General features: G+C 42.8%; 1 protein-coding gene across 3 annotated transcripts in view; it reads right to left on the minus strand.

The window, feature by feature from the left end:
• fancg (FA complementation group G) overlaps positions 1–16,525 on the minus strand; it is a 48,928-nt gene extending 32,403 nt beyond the window's left edge. Inside the window, exons 1-4 of one of the 3 annotated variants that reach the window (XM_067985365.1) lie at positions 16,240–16,525; positions 12,494–12,578; positions 7,563–7,691; positions 5,562–5,752 (exon numbers count right to left, since the gene is read on the minus strand). In XM_067985365.1, the coding sequence (XP_067841466.1) occupies positions 5,562–5,752; positions 7,563–7,691; positions 12,494–12,578; positions 16,240–16,314 (480 nt within the window). In that variant the 5' untranslated portion in view covers positions 16,315–16,525. Of the gene's footprint in view, positions 1–5,561; positions 5,753–6,780; positions 6,877–7,562; positions 7,692–12,493; positions 12,579–16,239 lie in introns of those variants that run through there. The other 2 variants (XM_067985377.1, XM_067985370.1) reach the window with 2 other exon arrangements.
• Positions 16,526–16,973: the final 448 nt, after the last annotated feature.

Raw genomic sequence — 16,973 nt, forward strand, 5'->3', positions numbered from 1 at the left:
GACAGTCACTGGGCTATTAATGGCCTATTCCTACAGTCCAGGGCTTTGAAATCTATTTTGATTGACATCTTTGATCAATTGTGAACAATATCTGTCCATTTTCCCTTTTACCAGCCTGAATTAAAGGGAGTATAACAGACTGGCAGCATATGTTCTTCAGTTCCCTCACTGCACCACTATAATTGGCCTGAAGCTATAGGGACTTCATGAAGTATCTGTCTTATGTAAGAAAAAACTCTTCAAGGACATGTGGTCCAAGCTACAAACTTTACTGCGGAGTTTTTGTTTTATTCGTTCATGGGATGTGGGCATCGCTGGCGAGGCCGGCATTTATTGCCCATCCCTAATTGCCCTTAAGGTGGTGGTGAGCCGCCTTCTTGAACCACTGCAGTCCGTGTGGTGAAGGTTCTCCCACAGTGCTGTTAGGAAGGGAGTTCCAGAATTTTGACCCAGCGATGATGAAGGAACGGCGATATATTTCCAAGTAAGGATGGTGTGTGACTTGGAGGGGAACGTGCAGGAGGTGTTGTTCCCATGTACCTGCTGCTCTTGTCCTTCTAGGTGGTAGAGGTCGCGGGTTTGGGAGGTGCTGTCGAAGAAGCCTTAGAGAGTTGGGGCAGGCATCCTGTGGATGGTGCACACTGCAGCCACTGTGCGCCGATGGTGGAGGGAGTGAATGTTTAGGGTGGTGGACGGGGTGCCAATCAAGCGGGCTGCTTTGTCCTGGATGGTGTCGAGCTTCTTGGAGTTGCACTCATCCAGGCAAGTGGAGAGTATTCCATCACACTCCTGACTTGTGGCTTGTAGATGGTGGAAAGGCTTTGGGGAGTCAGGAGGTGAGTCACTCGCCACAGAATTCCCAGCCTCTGACCTGCTCTTGTAGCCACAGTATTTATATGGCTGGTCCAGTTAAGTTTCTGGTCAATGGTGACCCCCCAGGATGTTGATGGTGGGGGAATTCGGCGATGGTAATGCCGTTGAATGTCATGGGGAGGTGGTTAGACTCTCTCTTGTTGGAGATGGTCATTGCCTGGCACGAATGTTACTTGCTACTTATGAGCCCAAGCCTGGATGTTGTTCAGGTCTTGCTGCATGCAGGCCCAGACTGCTTCATTATCTGAGAGGTTGCGAATGGAACTGAATACTGTGCAATCGTCAGTGAACATCCCCATTTCTGACCTGATGATGGAGGGAAGGTCATTGATGAAGCAGCTGAAGATGGTTGGGCCCAGGACACTGCCCTGAGGAACTCCTGCAGCAATGTCCTGGGGCTGAGATGATTGGCCTCCAACAACCACTACCATCTTCCTTTGTGCTAGGTATGACTCCAGCCACTGGAGAGTTTTCCCCCGATTCTCATTGACTTCAATTTTACTAGGGCTCCTTGGTGCCACACTCGGTCAAATGCTGCCTTGACGTCAAGGGCAGTCACTCTCACCTCACCTCTGGAATTCAGCTCTTTTGTCCATGTTTGGACCATGGCTGTAATGAGGTTTGAAACCGAATGGTCCTGGCGGAACCCAAACTGAGCATCGATGAGCAGGTTTTTGGTGAGTAAGAGCCGCTTGATAGCACTGTCGACGACACCTTCTATCACTTTGCTGATGATCGAGAGTAGACTGATGGGGCGGTAATTGAATAACCCTGATAATGACTTTCGTCGTTTTGAAATTATTTTAAATTACTGGTGAAAAATCAAGCATTCTACTACTGTACTCATGCCCACTCCGCGCTCATCTTGACAGTGAAATCCACCTCCTGCACTCTCGACCCTATTCCCACCAAACTGCTGAACACCCAACTTCCTTTCCTGGCCCCCATGTTAGCTGATATTGTTAACGGTTCCCTCGCCTCAGGTAGTATCCCCCTCCCTTTCAAAGCTATCATCATCATCATCATCATCCCCTTCCTCAAAAAAACACACTTGACCCCTCTGCCCTTGCAAACTACCACCCCATCTCCAACCTGAACTTCCTCGCCAAAGTCGTTGAACGTGTTATCGCCTTCCAAATCCGTGCCCATCTTTCCCGCAACTCCATATTTGAATCCCTCCAATCAGGTTTCCAACTCACCACAGTACCGAAACAGTCCTCATCAAAGTCACAAATAACATTCTACGTGACTGTGACCATAGTAAACTATCCCTCCTCATCCTTCTCGACTTGTCTGCAGTCATTGACGTGGTTGACCATACCATCCTCCTCCAACGCCTCTCCTCCGTCGTCCAGCTGGGTGGGGCTGCACTCGCCTGATTCCATTCTTATCCATCCAGTCGTAGCCAGAGAATCACCTGCAATAGCTTCTCTTCCTGCTCCTACACAGTTACCTCTGGAGTCCCCCGAGAATCTATCCTTGGCACCCTCCTATTTCTCATCTACTTGCTGCTGCTCAGTGACATCATCAGAAAACATGCCAGGTTCCACATATACGCTGACGACTCCGAGCTCTACCTCATCACCACCTCTCTTGACCCCTCCTCAGTCTCTGAGTTGACACGCTGCTTGTCCGACATCCAGTACTGGATGAGCAAAACATTCCTCCAACTAAATATTGGGAAGACCGAAGCCATTGTCTTCGGTCCCCGCCACAAACGCTGTTCCCTAGCCACTGACTCCATCCTTCTCCCTGGCAGCTGTCCGAGGCTGAACCAGACCGTTCGCAACCTTGGAATCCTATTTGACCCAGAGATGAGCTTCCGACCACATATTCGTTCCAGCACCAAGACCACCTACTTCCACCTCCGTAATATCGCCCGTCTCTGCCTCAGCCCATCTGCAGCTGAAACCTTCATCCATGCTGTTGCTACCTCTAGACTTGACTATTCCAATGGTCTCCTGGCTGGCCTCCCATCTTCCACCCTCCATAAACTTGAGCTCGTCCAAAACTCTGCTGCCCGTATCCTAACTCGCACCAAGTGCCATTCACTCATCACCCATGCTCGCTGACCTACATTGGCTTCCGGTCCAGGAATGCCTCTATTTTAGAATTCTCATCCTTGTTTTCAAATCCCTCCATAGCCTCGCCCCTTCCCTATCTCGCTAACCTCCACCAGCCCTACAACCCTCAGATCTCTGCACTCCTCCAATTCTGGCCTCGTGCATTCCCGATTTTAACCATTTCACTGTTGGTGGCTGTGCCTTCAGCTGCCTAGGCCCCAAGGTCTAGAATTTCCTCCCTGAACCTCTCCACCTCCTTTAAGACGCTCCTTAAGACCTACCTCTTTGACCAAGCTTTTGGTCACCTGTCCTAATATCTCATTACAGGGCTCACTGTCAAATTTTGCTTGATAATGCTTCGGAGAAGCGCCTTGGAAAGTTTTACTACATTAGAGGCAAAATTTATAAATGCAAGTTGTTGCACTTATTTTGTTGATGGATCTATTTGGCTGCTGTGGTATTTGTTTTCTAATAAAAAATTAATAGCTTCTAAGTCTGAACCTTATGTTACGCCGGTATGTTACTTTCTGCTGATTTTGAGAAGATCAGAAGTACAAAATTTGCAGCCTGTACCATTTCCAATGCATACCCCAATCATAAAAAGGTTTACTGAAAGCCCACAATGCCAGATATGTTTGAGTTTCAGTTAATTGGAAGTGCTTGCCTTGGAAGCTCACTTTTGCATTGAGTACGAGTAAAAGTTACCTGGAAGGCACCTAAATCCTATCAAAAAGCTAATATTTATTTTCCTTTACAGAAACAAAAAAAAAGACTCCTAAAAGCAGTCTCTTTCATTTAGCTTTTCTAAGCTACAAAACTAAATCCACTCACTCAATCTACACAGACTGACTTTTATTAGGAAATATTCTATGGCAGCAAAGATAAAAAGCTTGAGTCATGATGCAAACTATACTGTGTCAACACTGGCAAAATAATCCAATAAAACATAAAAAGAATCACATGCTGTTCTGTTTTACAACACACTTCTGAAGACTGTTATCCAAAATCAATACACCAGGTCTCTGCCAAATCATGCACCTTCCGTTCAACAATATAAACTACCTGCTCAGGGAGCCTTATGCTCAAATATAGAGGAGCACAAATTTTTTTTTTAAATTGCAGCTGCACATCCTGGTAAACTATTCATGGACAGTGAAAGCGACCATACCTACTTTACCTAGGCACAGCGTTAGAGTTACAAATTTAGATCTGCCGCAGATATTTACTCAGGTTCAGTGGAGTCAGCTACTCCCTTAAGCAGTCTGTTCATCTGCTTCTTACGAAAGCCGACTCCCACAGCCCTATGTCTACTAGCACGGTAGCAAACAACACCACCTGCACGTTCCCCTCCATGTCACACACCATCCCGACTTGGAAATATATCGCCATTCCTTCGTCGTCACTGGGTCAAAATCCTGGAACTCCCTACCGAACAGCACCGCGGGAGAACCTTCACCACATGGACTGCAGTGGTTCAAGGCAGTGGCGGCTCAGCACCACCTTCTCAAGGGCAATTAGGGATGGGCAATAAATGCTGCCCTTGCCACGGCGTCCACATCCCATGAACAAATAAAAAAAAAATCCAGGAGTGCAACAATGAAAGTCCCTCGTGTTCAGGTGTGGATCTCCACGGCAAATGATGTTCAATTTGATTTATAAGCTACTTAATTCCATAGAAGGCAAAACATACAGAACACTGCCTATAACGAGAGGCACTTGGTACGATCAGTATAACTTCTGTTCACACGCTATTCCAAAATACACTAGCCTGCTTTGGTGCACTGCTTACTTAACATATTGTAAACAATTTTACAACACCAAGTTATAGTCCAACAAATTTATTTTAAATTCCACAAGCTTTCGGAGGCTTCCTCCTTCGTCAGGTGAACGGTGTGGGTGGTTGGTTCATAATCAGCTGGATTTGTAGTTTATATTGTTGAACGGAAGGTGCATGATTTGGCAGAGACCTGGTGTATTGATTTTGGATAACAGTCTTCAGAAGTGTGTTGTAAAACAGAAGAGCATGTGATTCTTTTTATGTTTTATTGGATTATTTTGCCACACCGTTCACCTGACGAAGGAGGAAGCCTCCGAAAGCTTGTGGAATTTAAAATAAATTTGTTGGACTATAACTTGGTGTTGTAAAATTGTTTACAATTGTCAACCCCAGTCCATCACCGGCATCTCCACATCATACTTAACATATCACCATGACCTATCCCTGACCAGGGCATAGGTTCTTGCCTTGCATCCTGCCTCTTTGGTGTCTTTGTGTTCTAGTTTTTAAAAGCATCTCTCTCAGCCCCCCCAGAGATCAAAAAAGGTTTCCAACACCAAGGTGCGATGTGTTTCTCTGAATAACCAAACATGACTAATGAATCGTCCATTGTTTTGGTCTCAGAGAAGCAACTTCCCATCTCGCATTGTAATCAACATTCGTCAGCAGATCAATCTACAACTCAGCATGGAGGCTGCCTTGGGAAGCTAATCCCTCTTCGGCAAGCTTTTTGCTAAAAGAAAACACGTTAACATAGCTCACATCCAAGTCCTTTCCATGATAAAATGGTCAAAGTATCCTGAACCATGACAATAAACAATGAATCTCTAGCGTCTTGCCACACTTACTCTGTCTCTTAGTATGTGAAGTGCAGCATCAATCTTCTCCAGCTGATTATGAACCAGCCACAGCACACACTGTAAGTAAATCAGCTGATCAACTGACTGAATAAAAGCTGGGTCATGGATGCTCTGAAATATCATTCTCCACAATTTCATGATGTCCAGTCCATCAAAATGACTGCCATAAGCTTCTAATCCTGTTTTAAAAAATTACAAAGAGCCATGAAACACCAAGCAATTTTAAAAGTCTTGAATTGATAACATAATAAGCAAGCTTTCCTATCAAAAAAACTCAAGATTTAAGGTCAAGTGGAATCCAAAAGGAAAAAAGTATGTTTACAATGGTCATCACAAAATGAAACATAAAAGTTCAGTCTCACGCATCTTGTAAAGACTGCTTTAAGAACCTCATCAACAGATGTCAGCCTTGGTTCAGTGCATTCTCGCCTCTGAGTTAGAAGGCCATAGGTTCAAGCTCCAGAGACTTGAGCACATAATCTAGGTTGATATAAATGTGAGGTGGTGCATTTTGGTAGGAAGAACAAGGAGGACACATATTGCTTGGATAGTAAGAGTCTAAACGAGGTACAGGAGCAAAGGGATCTTGGGGTACAGATACACAAATTACGAAAAGTAGCGATGCAGGTTAATAGGACCATAAAAAAGGCAAATCAAGCACTAGGGTTCATTTCTAGAGGGATAGAATTGAAAAGGGAAGTTATGTTAAACTTGTATAGAACCTTGGTTAGACCACACTTGGAGTATTGTGCACAGTTCTGGTCTCCATATTATAGAAAGGATATAGGAGGTTGAGGGGTGACCTGATAGAGGTCTTTAAGATCACGATAGGATTTGACAGATGTAGAAAATTGTTTCCACTTGTGGGAGAGTCCTAAACTAGAGATCATAAATATAAAATAGTCAATTATAAATCAAATAGAGAACTCAGGAGAAACTTTTTTTACCCTAAGAGTGGTAACAACGTGGAACACACTACCACAAGGAGTAGTTGAAGGGAATAGCATATATGTATTTAAGGGGAAGCTAGATAAGCACGAGGGAGAAAGGAACAGAAGGGTATGCTAACTGGGTTAGGGAGGGAGGAAGTTCATGTGGCACAAACGCCGGCATAGACCAGTTGGGCTGAATGGTCTGTTTCTGCCCTGTAGTTTCGATGTAATGTTTCAATGCTGTACTGAGGGAATGCTGCAACTGTCAGAGGTACCTTCTTTCAAATGAGACTTGAAACCGAGACCCCGTCTCCCCTCTCAGGTGGACGTAAAAGATCGCATGGCACTTTTCGAAGAGGAGGCAGGGGAGTTCTCCTGGTGTCCTGGCCAACATTTATCCTTCAACAATCATCACTAAAACAGATTATCTGGTCACTTATTTCATTGCTCTTCGTGGAACTGTGTTTCCCTACATTACAACAGTGACTATACTTCAAAAGTACTTTATTGGCTGTAAAATAAAGTACAGCTTTGGGAAATCACGAGGTCATGAAAGACACTAAATAAATGCAAATTCTTTCTTTCTTAACAGGACCTGGAAGCAGGTTATTTGGCCACCTTCTCAGCCAGGAATTAGTACATAACTGTTTACTGGAATAGATGGTTTCAGCTGCAATTTTTTGAATCTGGAAAATCATATGGCAACAAAGAATTTATTTAAAAATTTAAATCAGAAGGTTACCATATTGAAGAAAACATTGTGTTTATTGAGGGAGAAGCCCCATAAGTCATATTTATTACAATTGGATGTGCCTGTGGTGCAATTATATAATTTGTATTGGAATGCTTCAGTTTGCACACAAACTTAAAAAAATGTTTCATTAAGTTAATGCCCCTTTCACATTTGGCTATAAGGTAATGTGAAGGAACAATAAGTAACATCTTGCTGTGTGTGTCCATTTTAGGGGCGGGAGAGGGACAGTAAGCTACAAATATAAACACGGTAGTTATATCAAACTTACAACCAGTCCACTGTACTAAAAAGTTTATAACTTACCTCGGACAATTCCCTGATACATCAAGCAGTTGTCATTTTGACTGACGTCAGACAAACTGATATTTAAAACAACTGCATTGTACAGAATAGTCAGTTCCAAGGGAATGCTGGGTACAGTCGGTGGCAATCCTGCACAAAGACCATAAAGAATTGGTATGCACACAACAACAACAACAACAACAACTTGTATTTATATAGCGCCTTTAATGTAGTAAAATGTCGCAAGGCACTTCACAGGAGCGTTATTAAACAAAATTTGACACCGAGCCACACAAGGAGGTATTAGGACAGATGAGGTCAAAGAGGTAGGTTTTAAAGGAGAAGAGAGGGGTAGGGAGGCAGAGAGGTTTAGGGAGGGAATTCCAGAGCTTAGGGCTGAGGCAGCTGAAGGCACAGCCGCCAATAGTAGAGCAAGTAGAATTGGGGATACCCAAGAGGCAAGAATTGGAGGAGAGCAGAGATCTCGGAGGGTTGTGGGGCTGGAGGAGTTTACAGAGATAGGGAGCGGCGAGGCCATGGAGGGATTTGAAAACAAGGATGAGAATTTTTAAAAATCGAGGCGTTCCTGGATCAGGAGCCAATGTAGGTCAGTGAGCACAGGGGTGATGGGTGAACGGAATGAAAGAAAAGGTTACACACCTGATGAGCCATCAGACTCCAGAATATTTATCCATTGTATCAGCAATGAAGCAGGTGGCATAACATGCTGCCATTCTAAAATACTGTGCCACAGGACTCAATTACCATCAGCTATTCCACATATGGAGCAAGCTCCAACTTCAAATGGTTCCTCAGACAAGATATCAAGAGGTCATCAGTCAGTTCAGCAAAGAGAGAGAGAGAAACACACAAATCAACCAGAAGCACTCTCTTCCAGTGACCAGTTGATTTAACATCTGTGATAGGGAAATTTTTTAAGAGTGTCTAATTAAGGATGAAATCACCATGCATCTTGATAAAGACAAAATAGTTAGAAGTAGCCACCATGGCTTGCAAAAGGAACAATTCTTTGATGAGAGAAATGCAGTGGAGGTAGTGCACAAGCACTTTAGGAAAGTCTCTGACAAAGTGCCACACGGGAGATTATCAAGAGGATTAAGAGGTATGGAATTAAGGAGGAGGATAGTAAACTGGATTAAAAATTGTTTAGAAGGAAGAAAACAGGAGTTAAGGCTGCTTTTTCAGACTGTTTGGAAGTGGCTAGCGGTGTCCCACAGGGTTCAATTCTGGGATCACTTCGGTTCACTCTGTACATGAACAATTTGGATATAGGCTTAGAGGGAATGGTGTCAAAATTTGCACAATAAAAAAAGAGGTACAGTTAATTCTTTAGAAGACCAAAGGAACTGCAAAGGGATATTGATAAGATGAGGGAATGGGCTAATAAGTGGCAGATGGAATTCAATGTCAGTGAGAGGTGATACTAAATGTAATTATGCTCTAAATGGAAGTAAACTCAAGTGCTGTAGATGGGCAGGGGGATTTGGTTCACAGGACATTAAAAGGCAGCATCTCAGATTGATAAAGCCATAAAAAAAAACTAATGGTTTTATCATAAGAGGTGTAGAATATAAAATCCAACAAGTAATGATGAGCCTATATAAAACCTTAATAAGACCCCAGTTAGCGTACTGTCTGCAGTATTAGGCTGTAGACTAGAGGAAAGACATTGCCGCTTTAGACAGGGCACAATGCATATTCACTAGGATGCTGCCTGGTATGAGGAAATACTAAAGCAAAAAAAGACTTGAAAAATTGTTTTTTTTTAAATTAGAATAATGTAGCTTATGATAGAAATGTTTAAAATTATGAAAATATGGGACAGAGTAGACAGAAGCAGACTGTTTCCAGCAGTTAAGGGATCAAGAATGAGGGGCCATAGATATAAAATTACAAGTATGAGATTTGGAACAAAGGGCAGGAGAAACCTCTTTACAAAAAGAGTTGCGAGGTTGTGGAATTCATTTCCAGGGTTGGTGGTTGAGGTAGAAACTATGTCATCATTCATGATTAGATTGGATAGGTGGATGAAGAAAATGGGTTAAAGGGATACAGGAACAGGGTGAGTAAACAGGACAATTTGCTCACGTGGAGGGTAAATATGAACATACGAATTAAGAGGAGGAGGAAGCCATTCGGCCCCTCGAGCCTGCTCTGCCATTTGATAACATCATGGCTGATCCGATTGTAAACTCAATCCTACTTTCCCATCTACCTACTATGACCTTTGACTCCCTTGTTAACCAGGAATCTAACTAACTCAGCCTTAAAAATATTCAACGACCCTGCCTCCACTGCACTCTGGGGAAGGGAGTGCCACAGACTCACGACCCTCTAAAAGAAAAAATTTCTCATCTCCGTCTTAAATGGGAGACCCCTCATTTTTAAACTGTGGCCCCTAGTTCTAGTCTCTCCCTCAGCATCTACCCCTTCTAGTCCCCTCAGGATCTTATATGTTTCAATAAGATCACCTCTCATTCTCCTAAACTCCAGTGTATACAGGCCCCACTTGTCCAACCTTTCCTCATAAGATAACCCCCTCATCCCAGGAATCAGTCGAGTGAACCTTCTCTGAACAGCCTCCAAAGCAATTATGTCCTTTCTTAAATAAGGAGACCAAAACTGCTCACAGTATTCTAGATGTGATCTCACCAATGCCCTGAACAACTGTAGCAAAACATCTCTACTTTTATATTCCATTCCCCTTGCAATAAATGACAACATTCCATTTGCCTTCCTAATCACTTGCTGTACCTGCATACTAACTTTGTGATTCATGTACTAGGACACCCAGATGCCTCTCCATTTAAATATACTGCTTTTCTATTCCTCCTGCCAAAGTGGACAAGTTCACATTTTTCCACATTATACTCCATCTGCCAAATTTTTGCCCACTCACTTAACCTATCTATATCCCTTTGCAGACTCCTTAAGTCCTCTTCACAACTTACTTTCCTACTTACCTTCGTGTCATCAGCAAATTTAGCAACCATACATTCGGTCCCTTCATCCAAGTTATTGATATAGATTGTAAATAGTCGAGGCCCAAGCACTGATGCCTGTGGCACTCCACTCGTTACATGTTGCCAACCTGAAAATGACCAATTTATGCCTACTCTCTGTTTCCTGTTAGCTAACCAATCCTTTATCCATGCTAATATGTTACCCTCTACACCATGAGCTCTTATTTTGTGTAATAGCGCTTGATGTGGCACCTTGTCAAAAGCCTTGTGGAAATCCAAGTACACCACATCCACAGGATCCCCTTTATCCACGTTGCTTGTTACTTCCTCAAAGAATTCTAATAAATTAGTCAAACACGATTTCCCTTTCACAAAGCAGTGTTGACTCTGCCTGATTGCATTGAGACACTAAGTGCCCTGCTATAATCGCCATAATAATAGATTCTAGCATTTTCCCTATGAAAGATGTTAAGCTAACTGGCCTGTAGTTTCTTACTTTTTGTCTCCCTCCTTTCTTGAATAGAGGAATTACATTTGCTATCTTCCAATCTGATGGGACCCTTCCAGAATCTAGGGAATTTTGGAAAATTAATACCAATGCATCTACGATCTCTGCAGCCACTTCTTTTGAAGACCCTAGGATGAAGTCCGTCAGGACCTGGGGACTTGTCAGCTTTTAGTTCAAATATTTTTTTCAGAACCCTTTCCTTGGTGATTGTAAATGTTTTAAGTTCTTCCCTCCCTTTCACCTCTTGATTCTCAGTTATTTCTGGCATGTTATTTGTATCCGCTACAGTGAAGACGGACACAAAATATCTGTTCAATTCATCCGCCATTTCCTTATTCTCCACTATTCATTCCCCAGACACTCTCTCTAGAGGACCAACGCTCACTTTACTTACTCTTTTCCTTTTTAAGTACTTGTAGAAACTCTTACAATCTGCTTTTATATTTCTAGCTAGCTTTCTCTCGTACTCTAATTTCTCCCTCCTTATTATTCTTTTAGTCATTCTTTGCTGTTTTTCATATTATGACCAATCTTCCGACCTGCCACTAATCTTCGCAGAATTGTATGCTTTTTCTTTCAATTTGATACTATTTTTAACTTCCTTAGTTAGCCACAGATGGTACGTCCTTCCCCTAGAGCCTCTCTTTCGCACTGGAATGTATCTTTGCTGAGTGTTATGAAATATCTCATTAAATGACTGCCACTGCATCTCTACTGACATTTCCCTTAACCTAAGTTCCCAGTTCACTTCAGCCAGCTGTCTTCATGCCCTCATTATTGCCCTTATTTAAGTTTAAAGCACTAGTCTTAGACTTACTCTTCTCTCCCTCAAACTGAATGTGAAATTCAATCATATTGTGATCACTGCTACCTACAGGCTCCTTTACAATGAGGTCATTAATTAATCCTGTCTCATTACACATTACCAGATCTAGAATAGCCTGCTCTCTGGTTGGCTCTAGACGTGCTGCACTAAGAAACTGTCCCAAAAGCACTCTATGAACCCATCTTCCAGGCTACCTTTGTCAATCAGATTCTTCCAATCTATATGTAGATTAAAATCACCCATGATTATCGCTGTTCCTTTCTCACAAGCTCCATTATTTCTTCCTGTATACCCTGTCCTACAGTGTGGTTACTGTTAGGGGGCCTATAAAACTACTCCCACAAGTGACTTCTTGCCTTTACTATTTCTTATCTCTACCCAAACTGATTCTACATCTTGGTCTTTAGAACTAAGGTCATTTCTCTCTATTATACTCATATCATCCTTAATTAACAGAGCTACCCCTCCACCTTTTCCTAGCTTCCTGTCCTTCCGAAATGTCAAGTACCTTGAATATTCAGGTTCCAGCCTTTGTCATCTTGCAGCCATGTCGACACAAACTAGTTAATTAAATTCTATATATAAAGCTGTAAACATAAAAGTTAATTGATAGAATCAATAAACATAGCAATACCTTGGATTTTCTCCAGTAGTTTGCTGAAAGAAACATGGCTCTGACGCAAAATCTCTGTCCTATTTGCAGTTAGGGTAGAAATACTCTGGGGGGGAAAAAAAATTGGCATTGTAGCATTGGATATAATAAATGGTGCACCCTGTGCAGAGATGTAGAGGTAAAAGCTTCAGGCTGAAAAAGATGCAAGGAGAGCATTTCCATGGGGGTTCTCCCAATCATTTGCCATAGCTTTTAAAACAAAATGTTTCAACTGAAATTTTTCTACAACTTCTAAAACAGCCTTTGGCACAATACTGCATTAGCGTGTTGCATCCATTCTGTTGCTGTTTTTGTCATTCTTCTTTACATCAGCATCTACTATTTATTAGGCAGACAGCCAACTGTCAAAACGCTCAGGTCCGAATGCAAATCATAAAATGATTAGTGCTCAGCAAATGTAACGGGCAATTTCCCTTTACGACTGAGCTGCTACTTTGTCAGATAAGGGTGGTGTATTGATAAAACGTATTGTGTCATAGACATAGAATCAGAGAGTGGTTACAGCACAGGAGACGGCCATTCGGCCCATCATGTCCATGCCGGCTTTCTGCAAGAGTAATCCAGCTAGTCCCACTCACCTGCCCTATGGCAGGAGCCCTGCAAATTTTTTCCTTTCAAGTACTTATCCAATTCCCTTTTGAAAGACTCGACTGAATCTGCCTCCACCACCCCCTCAAGCAGTGCATTCCAAATCATAACCACTCGATGTGTAAAAAGTTTTTTCTCATGTCGCCTTTGGTTCTTTTGCCAATCATCTTAAATCTATGTCCTCTGGTCCTTGACCCTTCCGCCTATGGGAACAGCTTCTCTCTATCTATTCTGTCTACAACCTTCATGATTTTGAATACCTCTATCAAATCTCCTCTCAATCTTCTCTGTTCCAAGGAGAATAGCCCCAGCTTCTCCAGTCTATCCATGTAACTGAAGTCCCTCATCCCTGGAATCATTCTAGTAAATCTCTTCTGCACCCTCTCTAAGGCCTTCACATCCTTACGAAAGTGCGGTGCCCAGAACTGGACACAATACTCCAGTTGTGGCCGAACCAGTGTTTATTAAAGATTTATCATAACTTCTTTGCTTTTGTACTCTATGCCTCTATTAAGCCCAGAATCCCGTATGCTTTTTTAACCACTTTCTCAACCTGCTCTTCCACCTTTAAAGATTTGTGCACATATACCCCCAGATTTCTCTGTTCTTGTACCCCTTTAGTTTATATTGCTTCTCCTCGTTCTTCCTACCAAAATGTATCACTTAGCACTTTTCTGTATTAAATTTCATCTGCCACATGTCCGCCCAATCATCAACCTGTCTTATGCCCTCTTGAAGTCTATCACTATCCTCCTCAATGTTCACTAGCCTTCCAAGTTTTGTGTCATCTGCAAATTTTGAAATTGTGCCCTGTACACCCAAGTCCAAGTCATTAATATATATCAAGAAAAGCAGTGGTCCTAGTACTGACCCCTGGGGAACACCACAGTACACCTCCCTCCAGTCAAAAGAAAAACCATTCACCACTACTCTCTGTTTCCTGTTACTTAGCCAATTTCGTATCCTGCTTCCATTGGCCCTTTTATTCCATGGGCTTCAACTTTGATGACAAACCTATTATGCGGCACTTTATCAAACGCATTTTGGAAGTCCATATACATGTCAACCGCATTGCCCTCATCTACCTTCTCTCTTACCTCATCAAAAAAACTCAGTCAAGTTAATTAAACATGATTTGCCTTTAACAAATCCATGCTGGCTTTCCTTAATTAATCCACACTTGTCCAAGTGACTATTAACTTTGTCCTGGATTATCATTTCTAAAAGTTACCCCACCACTAAGGCTAAACTGACTGGCCTGTAGTTGCTGGGTTTATCCTTATACCCTTTTTTTAACAAGGGTGTAACAATTACAATTCTCCAGTCCTCTGGCACCACTCCCATATCGAAGGAGGATTGGAAGATTATGGCCATTATCTCGGCAATTTCCACCCTTACTTCCCTCAATTTCCCAAAGTGAATTCCTGAACTTAACTATACCAGAGAAGTGGAGGAAAGACAAGAGCAGCAGTGCAAACTCAAGACACCATTTACGATGGTCAATATTTATCCCTCAACCAACATCACTGAAACACATTACCTGGTCATGTATCTCACTCCAGTTTGTGGGACCTTGCTGTGCCCAAATTAGCTGACTCGTTTCCCTACATTACAACAATGACGTACTTAATTGGCTGTAATGTGCTTTGGGAAGTCCTAAAGTCGTGAAAGGCGCTATATAAATGCAAGTTCGTTGGTCTTTCTGATAAATAAGAATGAAAGTCTTCGTTTTCAACCCCCCCGTCATATACTGTGCTCTCTTTCCACTGACTCCATCCACCTCCCTATCCACTTGTTCAAGGTAAGCCAGACCGTGCAAAACTTGTGTCCTATTTCAACCAGCACTAATCGTCAAACCCCACATCCTATTCATCACTATGACCACTTATTTGCATCTCCGTTACATGCCTTACCTCCGTTCTACCTCAGCTCCACCATCACTAACACCCTCATCCACATTTTTTGTCACCTCTAGACTCAATTTCTCCAAACTCCATCTTGCACCTTTCATAAGCTCAAACTTATCCACAGCTCTGCTCCACTCTCTCTGAAACCTCCTGTGGCTTTAAATTGCCTCCCACATCCTTCCATCTTCCAACTCTAGCCTTTTGTGCATCCCCTCTCCTTTCATCTCACCACTGATGGCAAAACCTTCAGCTGCATCAGCCCTAACCACTGAACAACCGTTGCTAAAACCATCGAGCTCTCTCAACCTTTAAAAACTCATCTTTTTGACCAAGCTTTCAATCACCTCTCCTAACTTTCCTACAATTGGTGTCAAAGTACTCATATTTCTCTACATGAAAAGTAGAGAAATCTAAGTTGATGTTAATCGCCTGTGGCATTGTGCATTAACAGAAAAAAAAAATGTCTGGTCACCTCCCACCCTAATTCTTTGACGCTCTCCGGCTTTGTTTCTTTCTCTTTCTGTATAGTAACTCTTACACACTAAGCTTGTCTCCGTATCTTCGCATGACAGTTTTTCCTCACTTTTTGTAAGTATCTATATATGTCTCTACTCTGTGTGCCTTCATAAACACATTGTTTCTTTCGGTGTGTTTCAAATACACTTTCTCTCTGTATTCATCTTGCTCTTTTTCCTCTCACTTCCCACATCAACCTGGAGCCAGATTCAGGGCATCAAAAAGCCACTGAACACTTACGTCTCCTTACATACAAAGTGGGCGGGGCAGGAAGCTGGGCTTGATGAGGAAAAAGGGGCAAAGTGAGAGGGGGTCCTCAGGCTGGGAGGGAGGAGTCTGTTAGCTAGTCCCTGAAGCTGGAAGGGTGTCAGGATCTCGGGCATAGACTGATAAATGGCTCAAATGGACAAAAAGATGGCGACAATTCTTGCGAGAAACCTGAATGAACTGTAGCTGCACAGACTTGGAAAGTTTCACTCATTTTGCTTTTATATGAAAAAGAGTGAACGCCTTTAACTCAGCATAAAGACAAGAATGCACCAAAGCATATGAGAATCACATCCTAAAGAGCAAGTTTTCCATGGTTTGTAAATTCACAACCTGCGGGTCTGCAACCTATATTTTCATTAAGCCATATAAAGCCCGAATCCTGCTTCCACGCTTATCGCTGTTAGGCAACTCCAAAATACTCTCTACCTTCAGCTGTGCCACGAGATTGCGGTTTTCTTCTGTCCACAGCTCCAAACAGCCTTTACCACCGACACCGTCCATCACTCCCGGTTTATCCTTTACCACCGACACCGTCCATCACTCCCGGTTTATCCTTTACCACCGACACCGTCCATCACTCCCGGTTTATCCTTTACCACCGACACCGTCCATCACTCCCGGTTTATCCTTTACCACCGACACCGTCCATCACTCCCGGTTTATCCTTTTCCACTAAAACCAGATTAGAACCTAAAGTAACAAAGTCTCGGAATTTCCGAGAATAAACAGCAGGAAGTCCCGCCTCTCCACAATCCAACGGTTCCATTGGACGGAGCGCGCCCACTAATTGGTTTAAGGGCCCGTCAATCAAGAACACGCAGTACTTTGACCTTCGAAGAGCGCGGGAAACGTATAAACTGCGATCTTTGGTGGGTGTGGATGGTGCTCTCTTCATACTGTTAAATGTTACGCATTTAGACTTAATTCTGAGTTTCATAGAATTTAAAGATACATACAGTTCAATGTAAAAAGACACAATTGCAAGCAGTGCAGTTCAAACCAATACCCTGGTTAGACAGCACCTGGAGTACTGTGAGCAGGTCTGGGCACCGCACCTTCGGAAGGACATATTGGCCTTGGAGGGAGTGCAGCATAGGTTTACTAGAATGATACCCGGACTTCAAGGGTTAAGTTACGAGGAGAGATTACACAAATTGGGG

The sequence above is a fragment of the Heptranchias perlo genome, chromosome 1 (genome assembly GCF_035084215.1).
Source record: "Heptranchias perlo isolate sHepPer1 chromosome 1, sHepPer1.hap1, whole genome shotgun sequence".
In the NCBI taxonomy this organism is placed as follows: domain Eukaryota; kingdom Metazoa; phylum Chordata; class Chondrichthyes; order Hexanchiformes; family Hexanchidae; genus Heptranchias; species Heptranchias perlo.